The sequence below is a fragment of the Pristiophorus japonicus genome, chromosome 24 (assembly GCF_044704955.1).
Source record: "Pristiophorus japonicus isolate sPriJap1 chromosome 24, sPriJap1.hap1, whole genome shotgun sequence".
NCBI classification, from domain to species: Eukaryota; Metazoa; Chordata; class Chondrichthyes; family Pristiophoridae; genus Pristiophorus; species Pristiophorus japonicus.
The window spans coordinates 14,604,566-14,627,658 of NC_092000.1; the positions used below are offsets into that span (position 1 = coordinate 14,604,566).

The window sequence follows — 23,093 nt, forward strand, 5'->3', positions numbered from 1 at the left end:
GAATGGGGTACTGAAGTTGCATGTTCAGCCATGAACTCATTGAATGGCGGTGCAGGCTAGAAGGGCCGAATGGCCTACTCCTGCACCTATTTTCTATGTTTCTATGTTTCTATGTCTCTGCACTCCTCCAATTCTGGCCTCTTGCACGTCCTCGATGTTAATCGCTCCACCACTGGCGGCCATGCCTTCAGCTGCCTGGGCCCCCAACTCTGGAATTCCCTCCCTAAACCTCTCCTGCTCTCCTCCTTTTAAGACGCTCCTTAAAAACCTGCCATTTTCGACCAAGCTTTTGGCCACCTGTCGTAACATCACGTCAGGTAGCTCGGTGCCAAATCGGGAGTCCCCACTTGAGCCATTTGCCTACCCTTTGATGGGCTAACTCAACGCAGCAGAAGCCAAAGTCGATGAGCATCTCAAGTGCCTGAGTTCGTTTGGGCCCTGTAGAAAACCCACGGACATGAAGAAACGATTGTCAAACAGGGTCACTGCACAGGCTGGTGCGCTCTCGAAAGTGAGGGAGCAAGGTTCTTTGAAATTGTTTCTACGACCGTCTTCATGTAAAAAAAAAATCAAATGGTGATTAGAAAAAAATTGGCAGATAAATGCGCTTTCTGAAAGCCTGTTGGAGAAGGGCAGAACATTCCAAGCGAGGGACCAGCTTAAATTTGCTTTGATGGAACATTTCCAATTGTCAGAAATCGTGGCAGAAGCTTGCTTTATCATCGCCCATTTCACAAAGATTCTCACCTCACAGAATTATGCATTCGACTCCTGATGACGAAGGGGCCTTTAAAAGGCCAATTCATCCCTTCAGGATACAGCTAGCTTGCCTTACAAGCTGCTTGTTGGCGTCATGCAACACTCACCTCTCAACGATAAATCCCCAGTCAGGGCATAAAATGCCACAACCGTAATTAGAATTCTCCATGCTTTTCACTGAAATCTAAAAAAATGTTTTTTCCAACACGTTCTTTTTAATCCACTTCATCCACGAGGATATTGCCTGGACTGGAGAATTTTAGCGATGAGGAAAGATTGGATAGGCTGGGGTTTGTTTTCTTTGGAACAGTGGGGAGACTTGATTGAGGTGTATAAAATGATGAGGGGCCTGGATAGAGTGGATAGGAAGGACCTATTTCCCTTAGCAGAGGGGTCAACAACCAACGGGCATAGATTTAAAGTAATTGGTAGGAGGTTTAAGAGGGGATTTGAGGGGGAATTTTTTTCACCCAGAGCGTGGTGGGGGTCTGGAACTCACTGCCTGAAAGGGTGGTAGAGGCAGAAACCCTCAGCACATTTAAACAGTACTTGGATGTGCACTTGAAGTGCCGTAACCTGCAGGGCTACGGACCGAGAGCTGGAAAGTGGGATTAGGCTGGGTAGCTCTCTGTCGGCCGGCGCGGACATGATGGGCCAAAATGGCCTCCTTCCGTGCCGTGATTCTATGATTCAGACGGAAATAGATTTCAGTTGCTGTCTGAATTCGCCATTGCTTCTATTCCAGCCTCTTCTGTATCCCTCTCCCCCTTCATCCCACCATTGACTGAGGTTCCTTTAACCGCCAAATCCCATACTCGTCAAGTCCTTCCCCGAGCCCCTCCATTTCTCCACCTCCATTCTCTTCCTTTAGGTCCTTCCCTAAAACCCATTTTGTTTTGACCAAGCGTTTGAATGCCCCTTTTTGATTGGCTCGGCTTCCATTCCCCTCACCCCCGCTCTGTGAATCACCTTGGGACGTTTTTCCACAACAACAACTTGTATTTGTATAGCACCTTTAACATAGTGAAACATCCCAAGGTGCTTCAGGGGCATAGAATTAAAGTAGTTGGTGGAAGGATTAGAGGGGAGATGAGGAAACATTTCTCCACCCAGAGGGTGGTGGGGTCTGGAACTCGCGGCCTGAAACATAGAAACATAGAAAATAGGTGCAGGAGTAGGCCATTCGGCCCTTCGAGCCTGCACCACCATTCAATATGATCATGGCTGATCATGCAACTTCAGTACCCCATTCCTGCTTTCTCTCCATACCCCTTGATCCCTTTAGCCATAAGGGCCACATCTAACTCCCTTTTGAATATATTTAGTGAATTGGCCTCAACAACTTTCTGTGGTAGAGAATTCCACAGGTTCACCACTCTCTGGGTGAAGAAGTTTCTCCTCATCTCGGTCCTAAATGGCTTACCCCTTATCCTTCGACTGTGACTCCTGGTTCTGGACTTCTCCAAGGGTGGTAGAGGCAGAAACCCTCACCACATTTAAAAAGTACTTGGAATGTGCACTTGCAGTGTTGTAATCTATAGGGCTACACACCTAATGTTGGAAGGTGGGATTAGACTGGATAGCTCTTTTTCGACCGGCGTGGACACGATGGGCCAAATGGCCTCCTTCCATGCCGTAATTGTTTCTATGATTCACAGGTGCATTATCAAACAAAATGTGACACCGAGCCACATAAGGAGATTATAAGAACATAAGAAAGAGGAGCAGGAGTCGGCCATTTGGCCCCTCGAGCCTGCTCCGCCATTTAACGGCTGATTCGGGAAGGTGAGCAAAAGCTTAGACAAAGAGATAGGTTTTGTGGAGAAACTTTTTCACCCAGAGAATTGTCAACCACAGAAAGTTGTTGAGGCCAGTTCGTTGGATATATTCAAAAGGGAGTTAGATCCCTTACGGCTAAAGGGATCAAGGGGTATGGAGAGAAAGCAGGAATAGGGTACTGAAGTTGCATGGTCAGCCATGATCATATTGAATGGTGGTGCAGGCTCGAAAGGCCGAATGGCCTACTCCTGCACCTATTTTCTATAGATGTGTACACACATGGAGAGAAAGCAGGAATGGGGTACTGAAGTTGCATGGTCAGCCATGATCATATTGAATGGTGGTGCAGGCTCGAAGGGCCAAATGGCCTACTCCTGCACCTATTTTCTATGGTTCTATGTTTTAAGGAGAGTCTTAAAGGAGGAAAGAAAGGTGGAGCGGGTTTAGGGAGGGAATTCCAGAGCTTGGCAACAGAAGGCACGGCCACCAATAGTGGAGCGATTATGATCGGGGACGCTCGAGTCCAGTAAGAATTCCAGAAAATATCCCAATTTGACTTACTGCCACCTGCGTAAACCAGTTGCCCCCCCACTGCCGGAGGGTTAGTTTTCCAATGGTGGCTCCTTGTCTAAGTCGCACTTGCATTCTTCCACCAGAGTCACATCTTTGCTGACCACGAGCTGGCCCACGCACTCAAGCAAGACCACGGTTTTCCTCCGGCGGCTTGGGAAGCATCGGGAGCAGGACCGGTACAACCTCTGCTCTGCCCCGGGGATGAAGAACGAGCTGCACTGACCGAAGCACAGCTGGTTTTGGACAGTGACGGTGCTGCATTGCGGGTGAGAAACGTTCTGAAGGAGTGGGAGGAAAACGACAATTAAAACCATTCCGCCTGACTGCAAAGTGACACAGTCAGAGCCAGCCAACTGGAGGTCCCAAGATCGTTGCCGGTAACTTGGATGGTGGGTCTGGTCAGCGTGTCAGCTCGCCCCGCATTTACACAGCTCAAACTGGCGGTCTGTGGCCTGTCGGCCATTGGCTCAGTGGGCAGCACATTCGCCTCTGAGTCAGAAGGTGTGGGTTCAAGTCCCACTCCAGGGACAAAAATCCAGGCTGACACTGAGGGAGTACCGCACTGTCGGAGAGGCTGTCTTTCCGATGTGACATTAAACCTCCTCTCAGGTGGACATAAAATATCCTACTGCACTATTTTTTCCCTCTCTCTCTCTCTCCCTTCCTTTCCTTGCTCGCTCTCCCCATTCCTTCCCTTCCCTCTATCTCTCTGTTCTCTCTGTCCCTTCCTTCCCTCGCTCTCCCCATTCCCTCCCTTCCCTCTCTCGCTGTTCTCTCTTTGTTCCTTTCCTTCTCTCTCTCTGTTCCCTCTCTCGCCTTGTTCTCTCTCTCCTTTCCTCTCCTCGCTCTCCCCATTCCTTCCCTTCCCTCTCTCGCTGTTCTCTCTTTGTTCCTTTTCTTCTCCCCTCTCTCCCCCTGTTCTCTCTCTCCTTTCCTCCCCTCGCTCTCCTTGTTCCTTCCCTTCCCTCTCTCTCTGTTGAAATCCTACTTCCAATCCCCTAATCCAGTTCATTTCTTCTCTGGAGTATGTCGCTGTGGATCTCCTCGCTCCCTCAGTCTTTTCTTGCTTCTACAGGTTTTTGAAGGCCAAAGCTGGGGTGTCGCCTAGCCATAGCAGCTTGATTGATCCCATCTGCTCCGCAGTTTGAACAAGTTTGCACCTTTAGGCTTTATGAGTAACTCCCCCGAGCCAGAAGCTTTCTCATTGAACACTCAATGGGCTCGGCTGCGCCTGAACTGTGGCCAATCCCACAAGTGCATTTCAGTTGCAAACTGGGGTTGCTGAAGACCTTTAAGTGGTGTCAACAAGTGCGGCAGGGAATCGATTTCACACTTCCCCCAGATCTTCCAGGAGCTGCAGCCATAAGGATGGTCTGGGCTCGGCAGCTCCTCACGGCAGCCAACAGGATGTAGTTGTGGCACGGTGAACGAGCCAAGCTTCTCGCCCACGCACTCCTTCCCGGCATTGGAGCATGGTGCCACGACAGCTCCCTCTGGTGGCCAGGCCCAGAGCACGCCAAGTCCGCTTCCAACAGTGGCAGCTGGCTTCGAGAGAGGAGTCGGCCAGGGGAGTCAAGCCATGACCATATGGAGCTAATACTCAGCTGCTCCAGCTAGCAGTCTTTCCCCCACCAACCTTTCCCCTACCAGCCTGCCCCCAACTATCTGACTCATACCAGCCTACCCATACCAGTCTGACCCATACCGGCCTGCCCCCAACTATCAGACTCATACCAGCCTACCCATATCAGTCTGACCCATACCAGCCTACCCCCAACTATCTGACTCATACCAGCCTACTCATACCAGTCTGACCCATACCAGCCTGCCCCCAACTATCAGACCCATACCAGCCTGCCCCCAACCATCTGACTCATACCAGCCTACCCCCAACTATCTGACTCATACCGGCCTGCCCCCAACTATCAGACCCATACCAGCCTGCCCCCAACTATTAGACCCATACCAGCCTGCCCCCAACCATCTGACTCATACCAGCCTGCCCCCAACTATTAGACCCATACCGGCCTGCCCCCAACTATCAGACCCATACCAGCCTGCCCCCAACTATTAGACCCATACCAGCCTGCCCCCAACTATCTGACTCATACCAGCCTACCCATACCAGTCTGACCCATACCGGCCTGCCCCCAACTATCAGACTCATACCAGCCTACCCATATCAGTCTGACCCATACCGGCCTGCCTCCAACTATCAGACTCATACCAGCCTACCCATACCAGTCTGACTCATACCGGCCTGCCTCCAACTATCAGACTCATACCAGCCTACCCATACCAGTCTGACTCATACCGGCCTGCCCCCAACTATCAGACCCATACCAGCCTGCCCCCAACTATCTGACTCATACCAGCCTACCCCCAACTATCTGACTCATACCAGCCTACTCATACCAGTCTGACCCATACCAGCCTGCCCCCAACTATCAGACCCATACCAGCCTGCCCCCAACTATCAGACCCATACCAGCCTGCCCCCAACTATCTGACTCATACCAGCCTACCCATACCAGTCTGACCCATACCAGCCTGCCCCCAACTATCAGACCCATACCAGCCTGCCCCCAACTATCAGACCCATACCAGCCTGCCCCCAACTATCTGACTCATACCAGCCTACCCATACCAGTCTGACCCATACCAGCCTGCCCCCAACTATCTGACTCATACCAGCCTGCCCCCAACTATCAGACCCATACCAGTCTGCCCCCACCTGTCAGATCCATACCAGTCTGCCCCCACCTGTCAGACCCATACCAGCCTCAGCCTGCCAGTCCATTTTGATTTCAGATCCCGACACAGTGAACAGACCTCAGCTGGGTTTGGAGAAAGATGATTTAAATAATTCATGGGTGACACAAGAGAATCACTGGGTCTTTAGGACATGTTCCTTCTCTTCCCTTTCTCTCTCTCTGTCCCTTCCTTCTCTCTCTCTCCCTCCTCTGTCCCTCCTCTCTCTCTCTCTGTTCCTTCCCTCTCTCTCTCTTATTTTCCTCTCTCTCTATTCCTTCCCCCTCTCTCTCTATTCCTTCTCTCTCTCTCTCTATTCCTTCTCTCGCTCTCTCTCTATTCCTTCTCTCGCTCTCTCTCTATTCCTTTCTCTCTCTCTCTCTATTCCTTCCATCTCTCTCTCTATTCCTTCTTCCTCTATTCCTTTCTCCCTCTATTCCTTCTCTCTCTCTATTCCTTCCCTCTCTCTCTCTATTCCTTCTCTCTCTCTCTCTATTCCTTCCATCTCTCTCTCTATTCCTTTCTCCCTCTATTCCTTCTCTCTCTCTATTCCTTCTCTCTCTCTCTCTATTCCTTCCATCTCTCTCTCTATTCCTTTCTCCCTCTATTCCTTCTCTCTCTCTATTCCTTCTCTCTCTCTCTCTATTCCTTCCATCTCTCTCTCTATTCCTTTCTCCCTCTATTCCTTCTCTCTCTCTATTCCTTCTCTCTCTCTCTCTATTCCTTCCCTCTCTCTCTCTATTCCTTCTCTCTCTCTCTCTATTCCTTCTCTCTCTCTCTCTATTCCTTCCCTCTCTCTCTCGGTTGCACTTGCACCTTCTGAACCATTTTAAAAATTCAAAACACGCAGCTGCGTCTTTTCTTGCAGCCACTTTAAAATGGGACTGTTTACCGACCATTATGTGCAACCTCCAGTGTTTACAGCAGGAACCGTGAGCCCTTGGCAAGGTAGACAAAGCTCCTGTGTGCTTTGCTGAAGGTTTTTTATTGAATTGGGTCACATTGGCACTCATGGCATGTTACGGGTTATATGGCACCTGCAGATGAGACAGTCAGGGTCCTTGATTGGAGTGAACTTAGATCGGGCAAGGTGACATGGGCAGGTGTCCCATGGAGCCAGGTTTGGGGCAGTGTGTGATCCTGGGCTGTTGATGTGGGCAGTGGGGGTCCCGAGTCTCGGTGGTCACCCAATAGTCCCACTGTCCCTTCGATAATGTTGTCGAGGACCAGCATTCAGGGTGAGGAAGAGGAGAGGAACAACAACAACAACTTGCATTTATATAGCGCCTTTAAAGTGAAACATCCTAAGGCGCTTCACAGGAGTATTATGAGATAACAAAATTGACACTGAGCCGCATAAGTAGAAATTAGCGCAGATGACCGAAAGCTTGGTCAAAGAGGTAGGTTTTAAGGAACGTCTTGAAGGAGGAAAGAGAGGCGGAGAGGTTTAGGGAGGGGGTTCCAGAGCTTGGGGCCCAGGCAACAGAAGGCCCAGGCCATCAACGGTTCTGCGATTATAATCAGGGATGCTCAAGAGGGCAGAATTAGAGAAACGCAGACATCTCGGGGAGGTTGTGAGGTTGGAGGAGATTACAGAGATAGGGAGGGGCGAGGGTCATGGAAGGATTTGAAAACAAGGATGAGAATTTCAAGATCGAGGCGTTGCTTAACCGGGAGCCAATGTAGGTTAGCAAGCACAGGGGGTGATGGGTGAACGGGACTTGGTGCAAGTTAGGACACGGGCAGCCGAGTTTTGGATCACCTCTAGTTTATGTAGGGTAGAATGTGGGAAGCCAGCCAGGAGTGCGTTGGAATAGTCAAGTCTAGAGGTAACAAAGGCATGGATGAGGGCTCCAGCAGCAGATGAGCTGAGGCAGGGGCGGAGACGGGCGATGTTACGGAGGTGGAAACAGAGGGATGGAATCAGTGTCGAGGGAACGGAGTTTGTGGCGGGGACCGAAAACAATGGCTTCGGTCTTCCCAATATTCAATTGGAGAAAATTTCTGCTCATCCAGAACTAGATGTCGGACAAGCAGTGTGACAATTTAGAGACCATGGAGGGGTCGAGAGAAGTGGTAGTGAGGTAGAGCTGGGTGTCATCAGGGTACATGTGGAAACTGACCCTGTTTCGGATGATGTCGCCAAGGGGCAGCGTGTAGATGAGAAATAGGAGGGGGGGGGCCAAGGACAGATCCTTGGGGGACACCAGAGATAACGATGGAGGGGGCGGGAAGAGAAGCCGTTGCAGGTGATTCTTTGGCTACGATAAGATAGATAAGAATGGAACCAGCGAGTGCAGTCCCACCCAGCTGGACGACGGTGGAGAGGCGTTGGAGAAGGATTCCCCTAACACTAAATAATCTTTCAAAATTAATAAATGCTAAATGATCTTCGACCCAAATCAAAGTCACAAATGACATCCTACATGATTGCGACCCTGATACATTAACCTCTCTCATCCTCCTCGGCCTCTCTGTAACTCTATAACACAACCTCCTTCAATGCCTCCCCTCCCTTTGCTCAGCTCCATATTTTTTCCCCAAAGCAAAATACTTTGGTTGGAAAGGCAGGAACTCTGAAATAAAAGCAGAAAATGCCGAAAATCTCAGCGGGTCAGGCAGCATCTGTGGAGCGAGAACCAGAGTTAACGTTTCAGGTCGATGACCCTGCGTCAGAACTGGAAAAAGTTCGTGATACTCGCTTAGAACCTGCTGCATCTCTAACTTTGCCCAATTCTGACGAAAGGTCACCAACCTGAGACGTTAACTCTGTTTCTTCTCTCCACAGGTGCTGCCCTGAGCCTCTGAGTGTTCCCAGCATTTTTATTTCAATATTCTTACAACCTCTCTTCGTTGGGAAAGAGCTGAGGATGAGGAGAGGAGCTGAATGAATATCTTTAGTGATCCTAGCGAGCTACATTTGATAAAACCTGTGCTTCTGTAACCCGGCAAAATAAAGCACCTTCGAGAGTGGCCTCCCACATTCTACCCTATGTAAACTAGAGGTGATCCAAAACTCGGCTGCCCGTGTCCTAACTCGCACCAAGTCCCGCTCACCCATCACCCACTGTGCTCGCTGAACTACATCGGCTCCCGGTTGAGCAACGCCTCGATTTCAAAATTCTCATCTTGTTTTCAAATCCCTCCATGGCCCTCGCCCCTCCCTATCTCTGTAATCTCCTCTTGAATTCAGCGTCAACCCCTACTGATTGAACTCATGATTAGCTGAAGATATTGCCATGCATAATGTGCACAACAAACAAATTTGTGTACAGTGTCACATCAGAAAGCAAAATCTATTTTCAGTTATTAGTCATTTTGTAAAAGTAAACAGAATCGTTTTGCTCACATTCCTCTCGCTGCCTTCATCTAAAGGAAGACAGACTTGCATTTATATAGCGCCTTTCACAACCTCAGGACGTCCCAAAAGCACTTTACAACCAATGAAATATAGTCACTGTTGTCATGTGGGAAACGCGACAGCCATTTTGCGCACAGCAAGCTCCCACAAACAACAATGTGATAATAACCAGATAATCTATTTTACTTTTGTTGGTTGAGGGATAAATATTGACCTCAGGACACGGAGGATAACTCCTCCTGCTCTTCTTCGAAGTAGTGCCGTGGGATCTTTTACATCCACTTGAGAGAGCAGACGGGGCCTCGGTTTAACGTCTCATCCGAAAGACAGCACCCCCTCAGCACTGCCCTGGGAGTGTCAGCCTAGATTTATGTGCTCAAGTTCCTGGAGTGGGACTTGAACCCACAACTTTCTGGCATCAAAGGCGGGAGTGCTATCCACTGAGCCACAGCTGATATTCCCTCCCTATCACTGTCACCTCCTCCAGCCCTGAAACCCTCCGAGATCTCTGGGCTCCTCTAATTCAGAAATGAGAGTGCTACCTACTGAGCCTGACACCTAACAGTCCCACAATTTAATTCAAAAGTAATGTTCTAGTTTTACTATTTCTTCACCTACCCTTCATATTGCTCAGACACTTCCTTTCCTGGATGAACAGTCCAGTGTCAGCTGTGGCTCAGTGGGCAGCACTCTCGCCTCTGAGTCAGATGGTTGTGGGTTCAAGCCCCACTCTGGGGACTTGAGCACAAAAATCTAAGCTGATGCTCCCAGTGCAGTGCTGAGGGAATGTCGCACTGACGGAGGTGCCGTCTTTTGGATGAGATGTTAAATCTGAGGCACCGTCTACCCTCTCAGGTGGATGTAAAAGATCCCATGGCACTATTTCGAAGAAGAGCAGGGGAGTTGTCCTGGGGCCAATATTTATCCCTTGGTCAACATAACAAAAACAGATTATTTGATCATCACAGTGCTGTTTGTGGGAGCTTGCTGTGCACAAATTGGCTCCTGTGTTTCCCACATTACAACAGTGACTACACCCCAAAAGTACTTCATTGGCTGGAAAGCGCTTTACGACGTCCGGTGGATGTGAAAGGCGCTAAATAAATGCAAGGCTGTCTTTTTTTTTTCCAGTCTCTCCTCATAAACTCAGACCCTGATTACCAGGAATGAGCCTCCTGGCTCCACTCTGCACTGCCTCCAATGCCTGAATGTCTCACTTTAGATCATCATTGCCGTCATGGTGTGAACTCGGCTTAAATCTGACCTCTGGGCCAACCCTGAGACGGAAATGAAGCAGAGCGAGACTGCTTGGGGCAGGGACTCTCACTTCACTTTACAGTCAGTCTGCGCCTTCACACCCAACTCGCAACAAACCACTTCACACCTGACGCTAAACCTGTGATAACTATCCGGAGAGACTGCACAGGCTGGGGATATTTTCTCCAGAAGGGGTAACCCGATCGAGACCTTTAATATCATGAAGGGGTTCGATAGGGTAGACGTAGAGAAGGTAGTGATGGAGGTGGATTCGATCACTGCTTTCAAAAGGATAAGTACCGGGAGAAAATTTTTTTTTGCAGGACTATGGGGAAAGGAAGGGGGAGTGGGACGTGGCTGAGGTGCTCTTGCAGAGAGGCCGGCACGGGCTCGATGGGCCGAATGGCCTCCTTCTGTGCTGTAACCGTTCTATGATGCAACGAGACCTGGGTGCCATGGTACATCAGTCATTGAAAGTTGGCATGCAGGTACAGTAGGCGGTGAAGAAGGCAAATGACATGTTGGCCTTCATAGTGAGAGGAATTGAGTATCGGAGCAGGGAGGTATTACTGCACTTGTACAGGGCCTTGGTGAGGCCACACCTTGAATATTGTGTTCAGTTTTGGTCTCCGAATCTTGGGAAGGACATTCTTGCTATTGAGGGAGTGCAGCGAAGGTTCACCAGACTGATTCCCGAGATGGCAGGACTGACATATGAAGAAAGACCAGATCAACTAGGCTTATATTCACTGGAATTTAGAAGAATGAGAGGGGATCTCATAGAAACATATAAAATTCTGATGAGATTGGACAGGTTAGATGCAGGAAGAATGTTCCCGATGTTGGGGGAAGTCCAGAACCAGGGGTCACAGTCTAAGGATAAGGGGTAAGCCATTTAGCCGAGATGAGGAGAAACTTCTTCACTTAGAGAATTGTGAACCTGTGGATTTCTCTACCACAGAAAGTTGTTGAGGCCAGTTCGTTGGATATATTCAAAAGGGAGTTAGATGTGGCCCTTACGGCTAAAGGGATCAAGGGGTGTGGAGAGAAAGCAGGAATGGGGTACTGAAGTTGCATGATCAGCCATGATCATATTGAATGGTGGTGCAGGCTCGAAGGGCCGAATGGCCTACTCCTGCACCTATTTTCTATGTTTCTATGTTTCCACTTGTGAGTGAGACCAAAACTAGAGGCCATCAATATAAGATAGTCACTAATAAATCCAATAAGGAATTCAGAAAAACCTCTTTACCCAGAGAGTGGTGAGAATGTGGAACTCGCTGCCACAGGGAGTGGTTGAGGCGAATAGTCTGGATGCATTTAAGAGGAAGCTGGATAATCATATGCGGGAGGGGGGGGGGATATATGGATATGGTGATGGGGTGAGATGAAGAGGGGTGGGAGGACACTCGTGTGGAGCATAAACACCGGCACAGATCTGTTGGGCCGAATGGCCCGTTCCTAATGTGCGCAAGTTGGCTGCTGCGTTTCCCACATTACAACAGTGACTGCACTCCAAAGGTACTTCATTGGCTGTACAGCGCCTTGAGACATCCGGTGGATGTGAAAGGCACTATATAAATGCAAGGCTGTCTTTTTTATCAGTCTGTGCTGTATGTTGTAGATTCTGTGTAGTTCTATGGAAGCCTATAATGTGAATGCACGCTTAAATGGCAAAGGCCCTCAGCCTGCCTGGAAGGACAATAGATTTCAAAATGTTTCGGCGGTCTTTGCTTCACAGCTACGTGCAAACAGTAAGCAGTTCTACCTTGCCCCTCTACGGAGATTGGCCACGAGGTACGACGCGGCTTTGCAACCGGAGTAGTCCACCTACCTGGACAAAAGGCACTGTCCTGCAGTTGGACCTGGTGGCTTCGTGCTCGGTCAGGGGCAAGACGATCTCCTCGGCAAGCCCTCTCCCTTTCTCCATCACTCTTCTCCAAGCCTCTTCGGCCGTCCTCTGCCTGGTTTGGGCGTCGTGTTTACCGGCGGGGATGGATGGGCCCCAAGTCCTTGCGTTGGGCGTCGGCACTTTCTGTGGGTCGTCGCCTGAGCCCCAAGCGCTGTCGCTTGGCACCTCCCTGCTCGGATGATCCTCGGCGTGCTGCCCGGACGATTCCCACCTTCCGTGGGCGATCCTTTTCTTGTCCCGCGCGATGAAAGTTGGCGCTCCCCAAACGCCGTACACTGTCGTCTTCCGAATTTGAAGGCCACCTCCGTTCTCCCGGTTTGCCTGAAGGCCTTCCGGAACATAAAAACATAGCAATTAGGAGCAGGAGTCGGCCATTCGGCCCCTCGAGCCTGCTCTGCATTCAATGAGATCATGGCTGATCTTCTACCTCAACTCCACTTTCCTGCACTGTCCCTTGATTCCCTTAATATCCAAAAATCTATCGATCTCTGTCTTGAATATACTCAAGGACTGAGCCACCACAGCCCTCTGGGGTAGAGAATTCCAAAGATTCACCACCCTCTGAATGAAGAAATGTCTCCTCATCTCAGTCCTAAATGGCCAACCCCTTATTCTGATCCTGTGTGACCCCTGGTTCTAGACTCCCCAGCCCGGGGGAAACATCCTCCCTGCATCTACCCTGTCAAGCCCTGTAAGAACGTTGTATATTTCAATGAGATCATCTCTCATTCTTCTAAACTCCAGGGAATATAGGCCTGGACTACTCAATCTCTCCTCATAGGACAATCCCCCCATCCCAGGAATCATTCTGGTGAATCTTGGTTGCACTCCCTCTATGGCAAGTATATCCTTCCTTAGGTAAGGAGACCATAACTGTGCACAATACTCCAGGTGCGGTCTCACCAGGGCCCTATATAAGTGCAGGAAGACTCTTGTACTCAAATCCTCTTGGAATAAAGGCCAACGTACCATTGGCTTTCTTAATTGCTTGCTGTGCCTGCGCGTTAACTTTCAGTGATCGGTGTACAAGGACACCCAGGTCCCCTCTGAACACCAACATTTCCCGATCTCTCACCTGCGGCTCGGAGCCGCGCTCTGTCCGTGGACCCGCGCCGAGCTGCCACGCTTCCTCCGGGAGCGGCCGAGTGGAACGAGCTCCGGGGGCCGAGGAAGGGGCCGGGTGGAGGACGGCCTGCCCCTTTGGCCGGAGACCCCCGCCTACGCTGCAGCCCCAAGAAGGCCGACCACTGGAGACTGGCCGCCGCCGGGCGCGGGGGCCGGAGGCGGGGGCTCGGTGCGAAGGGCAGCCCCCCGTCCAAAATGGCGGCCTGCCCGCGGCCCCGCTCGCCGCCCTCCGGGGGAGAAGAGTCAGCCGAAGAAACCATTCCTTCATTGTCATCCGAGCTGTCCTGCGTTGGCCGTGGAAACAACCTGGCGCTGGACGCGGTCAGGACGAGACTGAGCATCAGCTCGGCACGCAGGGCGAGCATTTTTGGCGGTTCCTAACTAAATACCGGTTCAGGTCTGCGGTAACAGGGCCCTGCAGTCAATTTTGGATCATTCCCCCTTCTCCTTGCTCCTTATATTCAGCCGGGCTTTCCCTTGCTGAAGCGATTACTACAGGAAGCTGCCCTCTCACATCCTCAAGGGTCGTTGACATCTCCCTTTTATTGAATCAATCAATCACAGGGTGGAAGGGGAGGGAGACAAACGCCAGGATTGGGTGCTAACACCTGTTGTTTGAAGTTGTGGTGTTTTAGTGCTGAAGACATTTGCATCAATAATGGGCAAGGCAAACAGGTTTGTGTATTAGCAACACTTGAGATCAAATCTATTTGGAGGTATTAGCAACAGTTAAATATAAACTGAATCTGCAGCTTATGTTTCTGCACTGATTCACGCTTAGGTGTTCGAAGTCAAGAAGTGCCAACAGGCTTCTCGATCAAGAACATCTTCTCTGGGCCTCCCACCTCTGCAAAATTGAGCTCATCCAAGACTCGGCTGCCCCGTGTCCTATCTCGCATCGAGTCCCGCTCACCTATCGCCCCCTGTGCTCCCTGCCCCGTGTCCTAACTCGCACCAAGTCCCGCTCACCCATCGCCCCCTGTGCTCGCTGCCCCGTGTCCTAACTCGCACCAAGTCCCGCTCACCCATCGCCCCCTGTCCTAACTCGCACCAAGTCCCGCTTACCCATCACCCCCTGTCCTAACTCGCACCAAGTCCCGCTCACCCATCGCCCCCTGTCCTAACTCGCACCAAGTCCCGCTCACCCATCGCCCCCTGTGCTCGCTTCCCCGTGTCCTAACTCGCACCAAGTCCCGCTCACCCATCACCCCCTGTGCTCGCTGCCCTGTGTCCTAACTCGCACCAAGTCCCGCTCACCCATCACCCCCTGTGCTCACTGCCCTGTGTCCTAACTCGCACCAAGTCCCGCTTACCCATCACCCCCTGTGCTCGCTGACCTACACTGAACACCGGTCCAACAACGCCTCGATTTTTAAAATTGGCATCCTTGTTTTCAAATCCCTCTTAAGGCCTCGCCACCCCCCCCCCCCTCCTCGTCTCTGTAACCTCCTCTAGCCCTCCGAGATGTCTGTGCTTCTCCAATTCTGGCCTCTTGGGCAATCCCCAGATTTCCATTGCTCTACCATTGGCGGCCGTGCCTTCAGCTGCCTGGGCCCCAAGCTCTGGAATTCCTTCCTTAAACCTCTCCACCTCTCGTTCCTTCCTTAAGACGCTCCTTAAAACCTACCTCTCTGACCAGGTTTTTAGTCGCCTGTCCTAATATCTCATGTGACTCAGCTTACAAATATTGATGAGAATGCCCCTTGGGACATTCGACTATGTTAAAGGCATTATACAAATGCAAGATGTTGTTGTACTTCAAAGGTTCTGTTCGGAAGTCATGGCATTCTGTGATTCAGTCTTGTCAGCTGCTATTGGCCAATTCCCACCCGCTACCTTCGAAGCAACGGACTGGTAACCACGGAGATGGGAGCTGACGCGAAAGGCACTTTTATCACTGGCAGTACCCCAGCATCAATGAAAGACTTGCATTTATATAGCGCCTTTCATGACCACCAGACATCCCAAAGCGCTTTACAGCCAATGAAGCACTTTTGGAGTGTAGTCACTGTTGTAATGTGGGAAACGTGGCAGCCAATTTGCGCACAGCAAGCTCCCACAAACAGCAAGCGATAATGACCAGATAATCTGTTTTTTGTGATGTTGACTGAGGGTTAACTATTGGCCAGGACACTGGGAATAACTCCCCCATGTGATCTTTAGTGCCATGGGATCTTTTACATCCACCTGAGAGGGCAGACTTTAATGACTCATCCGAAAGACGGCATCTCCAACAGTGTGACGCTCCCTCAGCACTCCACTGGGAGTGTCAGCCTAGATTCTTGTGCTCAAATCGCTGGAGTGGGGACTTGAACCCACAACCTTCTGACCCACAGGGGAGTGTGCTGCCCACTGAGCCATGGTTGATACTGGGCATAGAGGGTGCTCCAGGCACTGATTGTGATAAACCCCAGTAACGTCGGACACCTGGTTTTGCCCTGGGTCCTGAGAACGTTGGTCAGAGTCAATACTCAAGATTGCTTTTGGCAGCCTCTCCACCAGCCCCAACCGGGACATGTGGCAGACAGTTAACATTATACACGGGAGGGGAGCCATGGAAATTACTGCTCTCCACATTGATAGAGATTAGAGGCCGTGGGTCTGTATCTGTGAACACCGGGGGTTGTGGGTCTGTATCTGTGAACACTAGAGGTCATGGGTCTGTATCTGTGTGCACTAGGGGTTGTGGGTCTAAATATGTGTACACTAGGGGTTGTGGGTCTAAATATGTGTACACTAGGGGTTGTGTGTCTGTATATGTACACACTAGGGGTTGTGGGTCTGTATATGTACACACTAGGGGTTGTGTGTCTGTATATGTACACACTAGGGGTTGTGTGTCTGTATATGTACACACTAGGGGTTGTGGGTCTGTACATGTACACACTAGAGGTTGTGGGTCTGTATATGTACACACTAGGGGTTGTGGGTCTAAATATGTGTACACTAGGGGTTGTGGGTCTACATATGTGTACACTAGGGGTTGTGTGTCTGTATATGTACACACTAGGGGTTGTGGGTCTGTACATGTACACACTAGAGGTTGTGGGTCTGTATATGTATACACTAGGAGTTGTGGTTCTGTATATGTACACACTAGGGGTTGTGGGTCTGTATATGTATACACTAGGGGCTGTGGTTCTGTATATGTACACACTAGGGGTTGTGGGTCTGTATATGTATACACTCGGGGTTGTGGTTCTGTATATGTACACACTAGGGATTGTGGGTCTGTGTATGTACACACTAGGGGTTGTGGGTCTGTATATGTATACACTCGGGGTTGTGGTTCTGTATATGTACACACTAGGGATTATGGGTCTGTGTATGTACACACTAGGGGTTGTGGGTCTGTATATGTATACACTAGGGGTTGTGGTTCTGTATATGTACACACTCGGGGTTGTGGGTCTGTATATGTATACACTAGGGGTTGTGTTTCTGTATATGTACACACTAGGGGTTGTGGGTCTGTATATGTATACACTAGGGGTTGTGGTTCTGTATATGTACACACTCGGGGTTGTGGGTCTGTATATGTATACACTAGGGGTTGTGTTTCTGTATATGTACACACTCGGGGTTGTGGGTCTGTATATGTATACACTAGGGGTTGTGGTTCTGTATATGTACACACTAGGGATTGTGGTTCTGTATATGTACACACTAGGGATTGTGGGTCTGTATATGTACACACTAGGGGTTGTGGTTCTGTATATGTATACACTAGGGTACATGGGTCTGTATACGATACACTAGAGGTCACGGGTCTGTGTCTGTGAATACTGGGGTCGTGGGTCAGTCTGCTGGAAGAGTGAAGTCAGATAATGACCCCTTATATTATGTCATGCTCGCTAAAGAAACACAAACAAATAAAATACTGGGAATACAGAGCAGGCGTGGCATGTCAGCACGGCCAGCCTGACGTTTCAGGTAGAGACCACTTGTCAGACTCCTGCAACATTAACCTGTCATAGAATTATAGACACTTACAGCACAGAAAGAGGCCATTCGCCCCACTGTGCCGGTGTTGGCTCTGTGAAAGAGCAGTTGTGCTTAGTCCCATATTCCCGCTTTTTGTCCGTAATCCTGTAAGTTCCTCATCCTCCAGTCCCTGTCCAACTCCCTGTTAAAATGATTGATAGGATCAGCTCCCACCACCTCGCAGATTCAGCGTTCCAGATCCCTGCAACTCTGAGTGAAAGAATTTCTTATCACCCCCTCTAGATCTTTTGCCAATGTTTGTAAACCTACCATCGGAGGAGCGGTGAGAGATCATGGCGGAGGTGCGGCGAATGAGGGCTACGGGGCCCAGAAGAGCCGAGGGCCCAGGGGGCAGCACGGGCCCAGCCCACACTGCGATATGTGTGCGCACTAGGCCCGTGCAGCAGAGCTGGTCTCCAGTCGTCCTGGTTAACACTGGATAAAGACCTAGCTCTGTCAAGCCCGTGTGGTGGCTGGTGTGCAACGGCCACCCCATGTTAAAAAAATCCACGCACAGGCATCTTCCACCCTTCAGTTGGAGTTCAAGACTGGAACATCGGGTCCTTCATTGAAACATCTGTGAAACATAGAAAATATGTGCAGGAGCAGGCCATTCGGCCCTTCGAGCCTGCACCACCATTCAATATGATCATGACTGATCATGCAACTTCAGTACCCCTTCCTGCCTTCTCTCCTTACCCCTTGATCCCTTTAGCCGAAAGGGCCACATCCAACTCCCTTTTGAATATATCCAACGAACTGGCCTCAACAACTTTCTGTGGTAGAGAATTCCACAGGTTCACAATTCTCTGAGTGGAAGCAAGTCATCCTCATTCGAGGGTCCGCCTGACCACCTCAGGTTACTGACCCACTCGCCCGACCCTTTCACTTCACATCTCGATTTTATGTTTGCGGCTTCTGTTTAATTTTTGCTGTGCGGAATTGGCTGGACAGGAATTCCGGGAGCAGCCTCGCTCCCCACTCAGGTGGTCCCACAACGAGGATTGTGCCGTGGATTTGAAAACCACCTGTTTGCTTTCAGATGTTAAATCCGAAACGTAAAACAAAAGTTCGACTTTCTGTCTCAGGGAAAGAGACACTTAACCTGAATGGAGTTCCCACCAAGCAGAAAATAGGGTCGTCAGATCAATAATTCAAAGCATTCAAGGTCACATTTAAGGAGAAGGTGCTAACTCCCTTTAACATGTTCTTCCCAACGTGTCATTTCTTTTTGAGTGGATTAGAATCCACCACAATGGAATGTGTGATGTCCTGGCGACATTTAAAAGCCTGTTTTATTGCAAAGCTTCTGTTTGATCCAACATTCCTTCATTAAACCTGAAGGCAAGGGGATTCTGCATATTAAAGTCCTTTAATTCTGCATATTAAGGCTATCAGCTGTGGCTCAGTGGACAGCACTTTCGCCTCTGGGTCAGAGGCTGTGGGTTCAAGTCCCACTCCAGAGACTTAAGCACAAAAATCTCGGCTGCCACTCCAATGCAGTACTGAGGGAGGTGCAGTTTTTTCGATGAGACGTTAAACTGAGGCCCTGTCTGCCCTCTCAGGTGGGCAGAAAAGACCCCATCGCATTATTACAAAGAACTTAAGTTCTGGAATTCCCTCACCATTCCTCGCCACTCTCTACCTCTCTTTGTTCCTTAAAACCTACCACTGATAAGAACATAAGAAATAGGAGCAGGAGCAGGCCATACGGCCCCTCGAGCCTGCTCCGCCATTCAATAAGATCATGGCTGATCTGATCATGGACTCAGTTCCACTTCCCCGCCCGCTCCCCATAACCCCTTATCATTTAAGAAACTGTCTATTTCTGTCTTAAATTTATTTAACGTCCCAGCTTCCACAGCTCTCTGAGGCAGCGAACTCCACAGATTTACAACCCTCTGAGAGAAGAATTTCTCCTCATCTCTGTTTTAAATGGGTGGTCCCTTATTCTAAGATCATGCCCTCTAGTTCTAGTCTCCCCCATCAGTGGAAACATCCTCTCTGCATCCACCTTGTCAAGCCCCCTCATAATCTTATACGTTTCGATAAGATCACCTCTCATTCTTCTGAATTCCAATGAGTAGAGGCCCAACCTCCTCAACCTTTCCTCATAAATCAACCCCCTCATCCCCGGAATCAACCGAGTGAATCTTCTCTGAACTGTCTCCACAGCAAGTATACCCTTTCGTAAATGTAAACCAAAACTGCACGCAGTATTCCAGGTGTGGCCTCACCAATACCCTGTACAGCTGTAACAAGACTTCCCTGCTTTTATACTCCATCCACTTTGCATTAAAGGCCAAGATTCCATTGGCCTTCCTGATCAATTACTGTACCTGCATACTATCCTTTCTAGCTTTTAACCCCAGATTTTTTATTTTATTTAATGTTTTGCTCGCTGGCCTACATTGGCTCCCAGTTAAGCAACGCCTCGATTTCAAAATTCTCATTCTTGTTTATAAATCCCTCCATGGCCTCACCCCTCCCTATCTCTGTAATCTCCTCCAGCCTCACAACCACCCCCCGAGTTGTCTGCGCTTCTGTAATTCTGTCCTCTTGAGCATCCCTGATTATAATCGCTCAACTATCGGTGGCCGTGCCTTCTGTTGCCTGGGCCCCAAGCTCTGGAACTCCCTCCCTCAAACTCTCTGCCTCTCTTTCCTCCCTTAAGATGCTCCTTAAAATCTACCTCTTTGATCAAGCTTTTGGTCATCAGTGTAATTTCTTCTCATGTGGCTCGGTGTCAAATTTATCTGTTTTGTCTAATAACACTCTTGTGAAGTGTCTTGGGAACTTTTACTAGGTTAAAGGCACTGTATAATTGTTGTGAACTTTGTGTGGCCTTTTCTAACTTTTTTGTGCCGGCTCAAAGGGCCGAATGGCCCTCCTTCTGCACTGTAACCATTCTATGATGCTATTCTATGAGATCATTTGGGTTTGGATGGTCTGAACTAACTTACTCGAACTTTTTGAAAAGTTTTAGAAACTTAACAAGAGGCAGTTGAGGAGCCAGCCCCGCCGGGAGGACCCAAGGCCAAAATGGCGGCGCCCATGCTGTGGCGGTTTGCGTAACCCTGTAGGTTACGGCACTTCAAGTGCACATCCAAGTATTTTTTAAATGTGCTGAGGCTTTCTGCCTCTAACCACCCTTTCAGGCCGTGAGTTCCAGACCCCCACCATCCTTGGGGCTGAAGAAATTTCCCTTCAAATCCCCTCTAACCCTCCTACCAATTATTTTAAATCTATGCCCTCTGGTTATTGACACCTCTGCTAAGGGAAATAGGTCCTTCCTATCCACTCTATCTAAGCCCCTCATAACTTTATACACCTCAATAACCAAAGACTTACATTTCTAGAGCGCTTTTCACGACCACTGGATGTCTCAAGCGTTTACAGCCAATTAAGTACTTTTGGAGTGTAGTCACTGTTGTAATGTAACGCGGCAGCCAATTTGCGCACAGCAAGCTCCCACAAACAGCAATCTGATAATGACCAGGTCATGTGTTTTTGTTATGTTGATTGAGGGATAAATATTGGCCAGGACACCGGGGATAACTCCTCTGCTCTTCTTCAAAATAGTGCCGTGGGATCTTTTACATCCACCTGAGAGAGCAGACGGGACCCTGAGTTTATCCGAAAAACGGCATCTCTTGACAGTGCTCCGCTCCCTCAGTACTGCACTGAGAATGTCAGACTACATATATAGTGCTCAAGTTCCTGGAGTGGGACGTGAACCCATAACCTTCTGACTCAGGAAGCGAGAGTGCTACCCACTGAGCCACAGCTGTGTCAAGCTTAGATCAAAACCATCTTTCTTGACAGATTCTGTTTCTGAAGTTAGGTTGTAGTAAACAATGCACTTTTCCTAAAGCTCCGGATAGATTCAACCCACAACCTTCTGACTCAGAAGGCGAGAGAGTGTGCTCATCATGATCATAGGCAGTCCCTCGGAGTCAAGGAAGACTTGCTTCCCTCTAAAAGTGAGTTTTCAGGTGACTGGAGAGTCAATACGGGAATTACAGTCTCTGTCACAGGTGGGACAGGCAGTGGTTGAGGGAAAGGGTGGGTGGGACTGGTTTGCCGCACACTTATTCCGTTGTCTGCACTTGGTTTCTGCAGGCTCTCTGCGATGAGACGCGAGGTGCTCAGCGCCCTCCCAGATGCACTTCCTCCACTTAGGGCGGTCTTGGGCCAGGGACTCCCAGGTGTCAGTGGAGATGTTACACTTTATCAGGGAGGCTTTGAGGGTGTCCTTGAAACGTTTCCTCTGCCCACCTGGGGCTCTCTTGCCGTGGCGATCCAAGGCTAGATCCAAGGACGTCCCATCCTCTATCATCGAACTACAGTATGCAGACGACGCTTGCGTCTGCACACACTCGGAGGCCGAACTCCCAAGCCATCGCCAACACCTTCACCGATGCGTATACCAAACCTCCGTAAGTGTGTGCTATCCACTGAACCACAGCTGACACTGTAAGGTCTCCCCTCAGCCTCCTCTGTTGCAAAGAAAACAAACACCGCGTCTATCCAATCGTAGCTGATTGCTAAAATTCTCTTGAACTAACTTTCTGGAGCTGCTTTGGAAAGTTGTAGAAACTTTATGGCAGGCAGTTTGGGAAGCAGCCCCGCCGGGAGGACCCAGGGCCAATATGGCGGCGGCGGTTGAAGGCAGGGCCGAGTTCTTGGTCCATAGCATTGTAGGTTACCAAACTTCAAATGCACATCTTTTTAAGTGCGGTGAGGGTTTCTGACTCAACCACCCATCCAGGCAGTGAGTTCCAGACCCCTACCACCCTCCGGGTGAAGAAATTTCTCCTCAAGTCCCCTCTAAACCTCCGACCAATTACTTTAAATCTATGCCTTCTGGTTATTGACCCCTCTGCACTAGGACTGACCCCACACCCCCAGGACCGACCCCTGAACTCCAGGTCTTTCCTATCCACTCTATCAGGCTCCTCATAATTTTATACACCTCAATCAGGTCTCCCCTCAGCCTTCTCTATTACAAAAAAAACAACCCCAGCCTATTCAGTCGATCCTGGTGGCTAAAATTCTCTCGAACTAACTTTCTGGGACTGTTTTGGAAAGTTTGAGAAACTTTACAGCAGGCAGTCGGGGAGGCGGTCCCGCCAGGAGGACCCAGGGCCAAGATGGCGGCGCCCATGCTGCGGCGGTTGGGCGGTTGGTGGCGGGTTTGCGGAGCCGGGGCCGGGCCGCCGCCCCCCGGGGCCGGGTACCACGCCAGGCCGCTGGGACTGGGCCTGGACAGGAGCTGGATGCCGGGACCCGAGTGCCCGGAGTGGCAGCGCGGCGCCCGGGCCCGGCGCAAGCTGTACGGGAGGTTGGGCTCGGCCTCCGGGCTCCCCGCCGCCTGCCTGTGGGCCCGGCCCCCGCTCCCGCCGCAACCCGAGCCCACACTCCCCGAGCTCTGGGCCCGCCTGGCCGCCCGGCAACTGGAGAGCCGCAACAAGGAGCGGGAGCGGTGAGAGAGGGGGAGTGTGTGAGTGAGGGAGCGGTGAGAGAGGGTGGAGGGGGGAGAAAGTGAGTGGAGGGGGGAGGGGAGGGAGAAAGTGAGTGAGGGAGGGAGGG

General features: G+C 50.2%; 2 protein-coding genes across 2 annotated transcripts in view; one reads left to right on the plus strand and one right to left on the minus strand.

The window, feature by feature from the left end:
- Positions 1-2,841: 2,841 nt before the first annotated feature.
- On the minus strand, positions 2,842-13,882 carry LOC139237756 (uncharacterized). The gene is made up of 3 exons (XM_070866942.1): positions 13,468-13,882; positions 12,315-12,721; positions 2,842-3,389 (listed from the first exon to the last, which is right to left on the minus strand). The coding sequence occupies exons 1-3, from the start codon at positions 13,880-13,882 to the stop codon at positions 3,141-3,143; spliced, it is 1,071 nt and encodes a 356-aa protein (XP_070723043.1). The 3' UTR covers positions 2,842-3,140.
- Positions 13,883-22,624: 8,742 nt separating this feature from the next.
- The window catches only part of gadd45gip1 (growth arrest and DNA-damage-inducible, gamma interacting protein 1), an 8,548-nt gene continuing 8,079 nt past the window's right edge, over positions 22,625-23,093 (plus strand). Inside the window, exon 1 of the mRNA XM_070867272.1 lies at positions 22,625-22,986. Within this exon, the coding sequence (XP_070723373.1) occupies positions 22,655-22,986 (332 nt within the window). The 5' untranslated portion in view covers positions 22,625-22,654. The remainder of the gene's footprint in view (positions 22,987-23,093) is intronic.

What these genes read in the sequence shown, in the direction of transcription:
- LOC139237756 (XM_070866942.1), bottom strand. Translation starts at nt 13,882, where the DNA reads ATGCTCGCCCTGCGTGCCGAGCTGATGCTCAGTCTCGTCCTGACCGCG. An exon ending in AGCGCGGCTCCGAGCCGCAG is followed by an intron (nt 12,722 to 13,467) that starts GTGAGAGATCGG and finishes ATGTTCCGGAAG; the next exon opens with GCCTTCAGGCAAACCGGGAG. An exon ending in GGACAGTGCCTTTTGTCCAG is followed by an intron (nt 3,390 to 12,314) that starts GTAGGTGGACTA and finishes CCACTCCTTCAG; the next exon opens with AACGTTTCTCACCCGCAATG.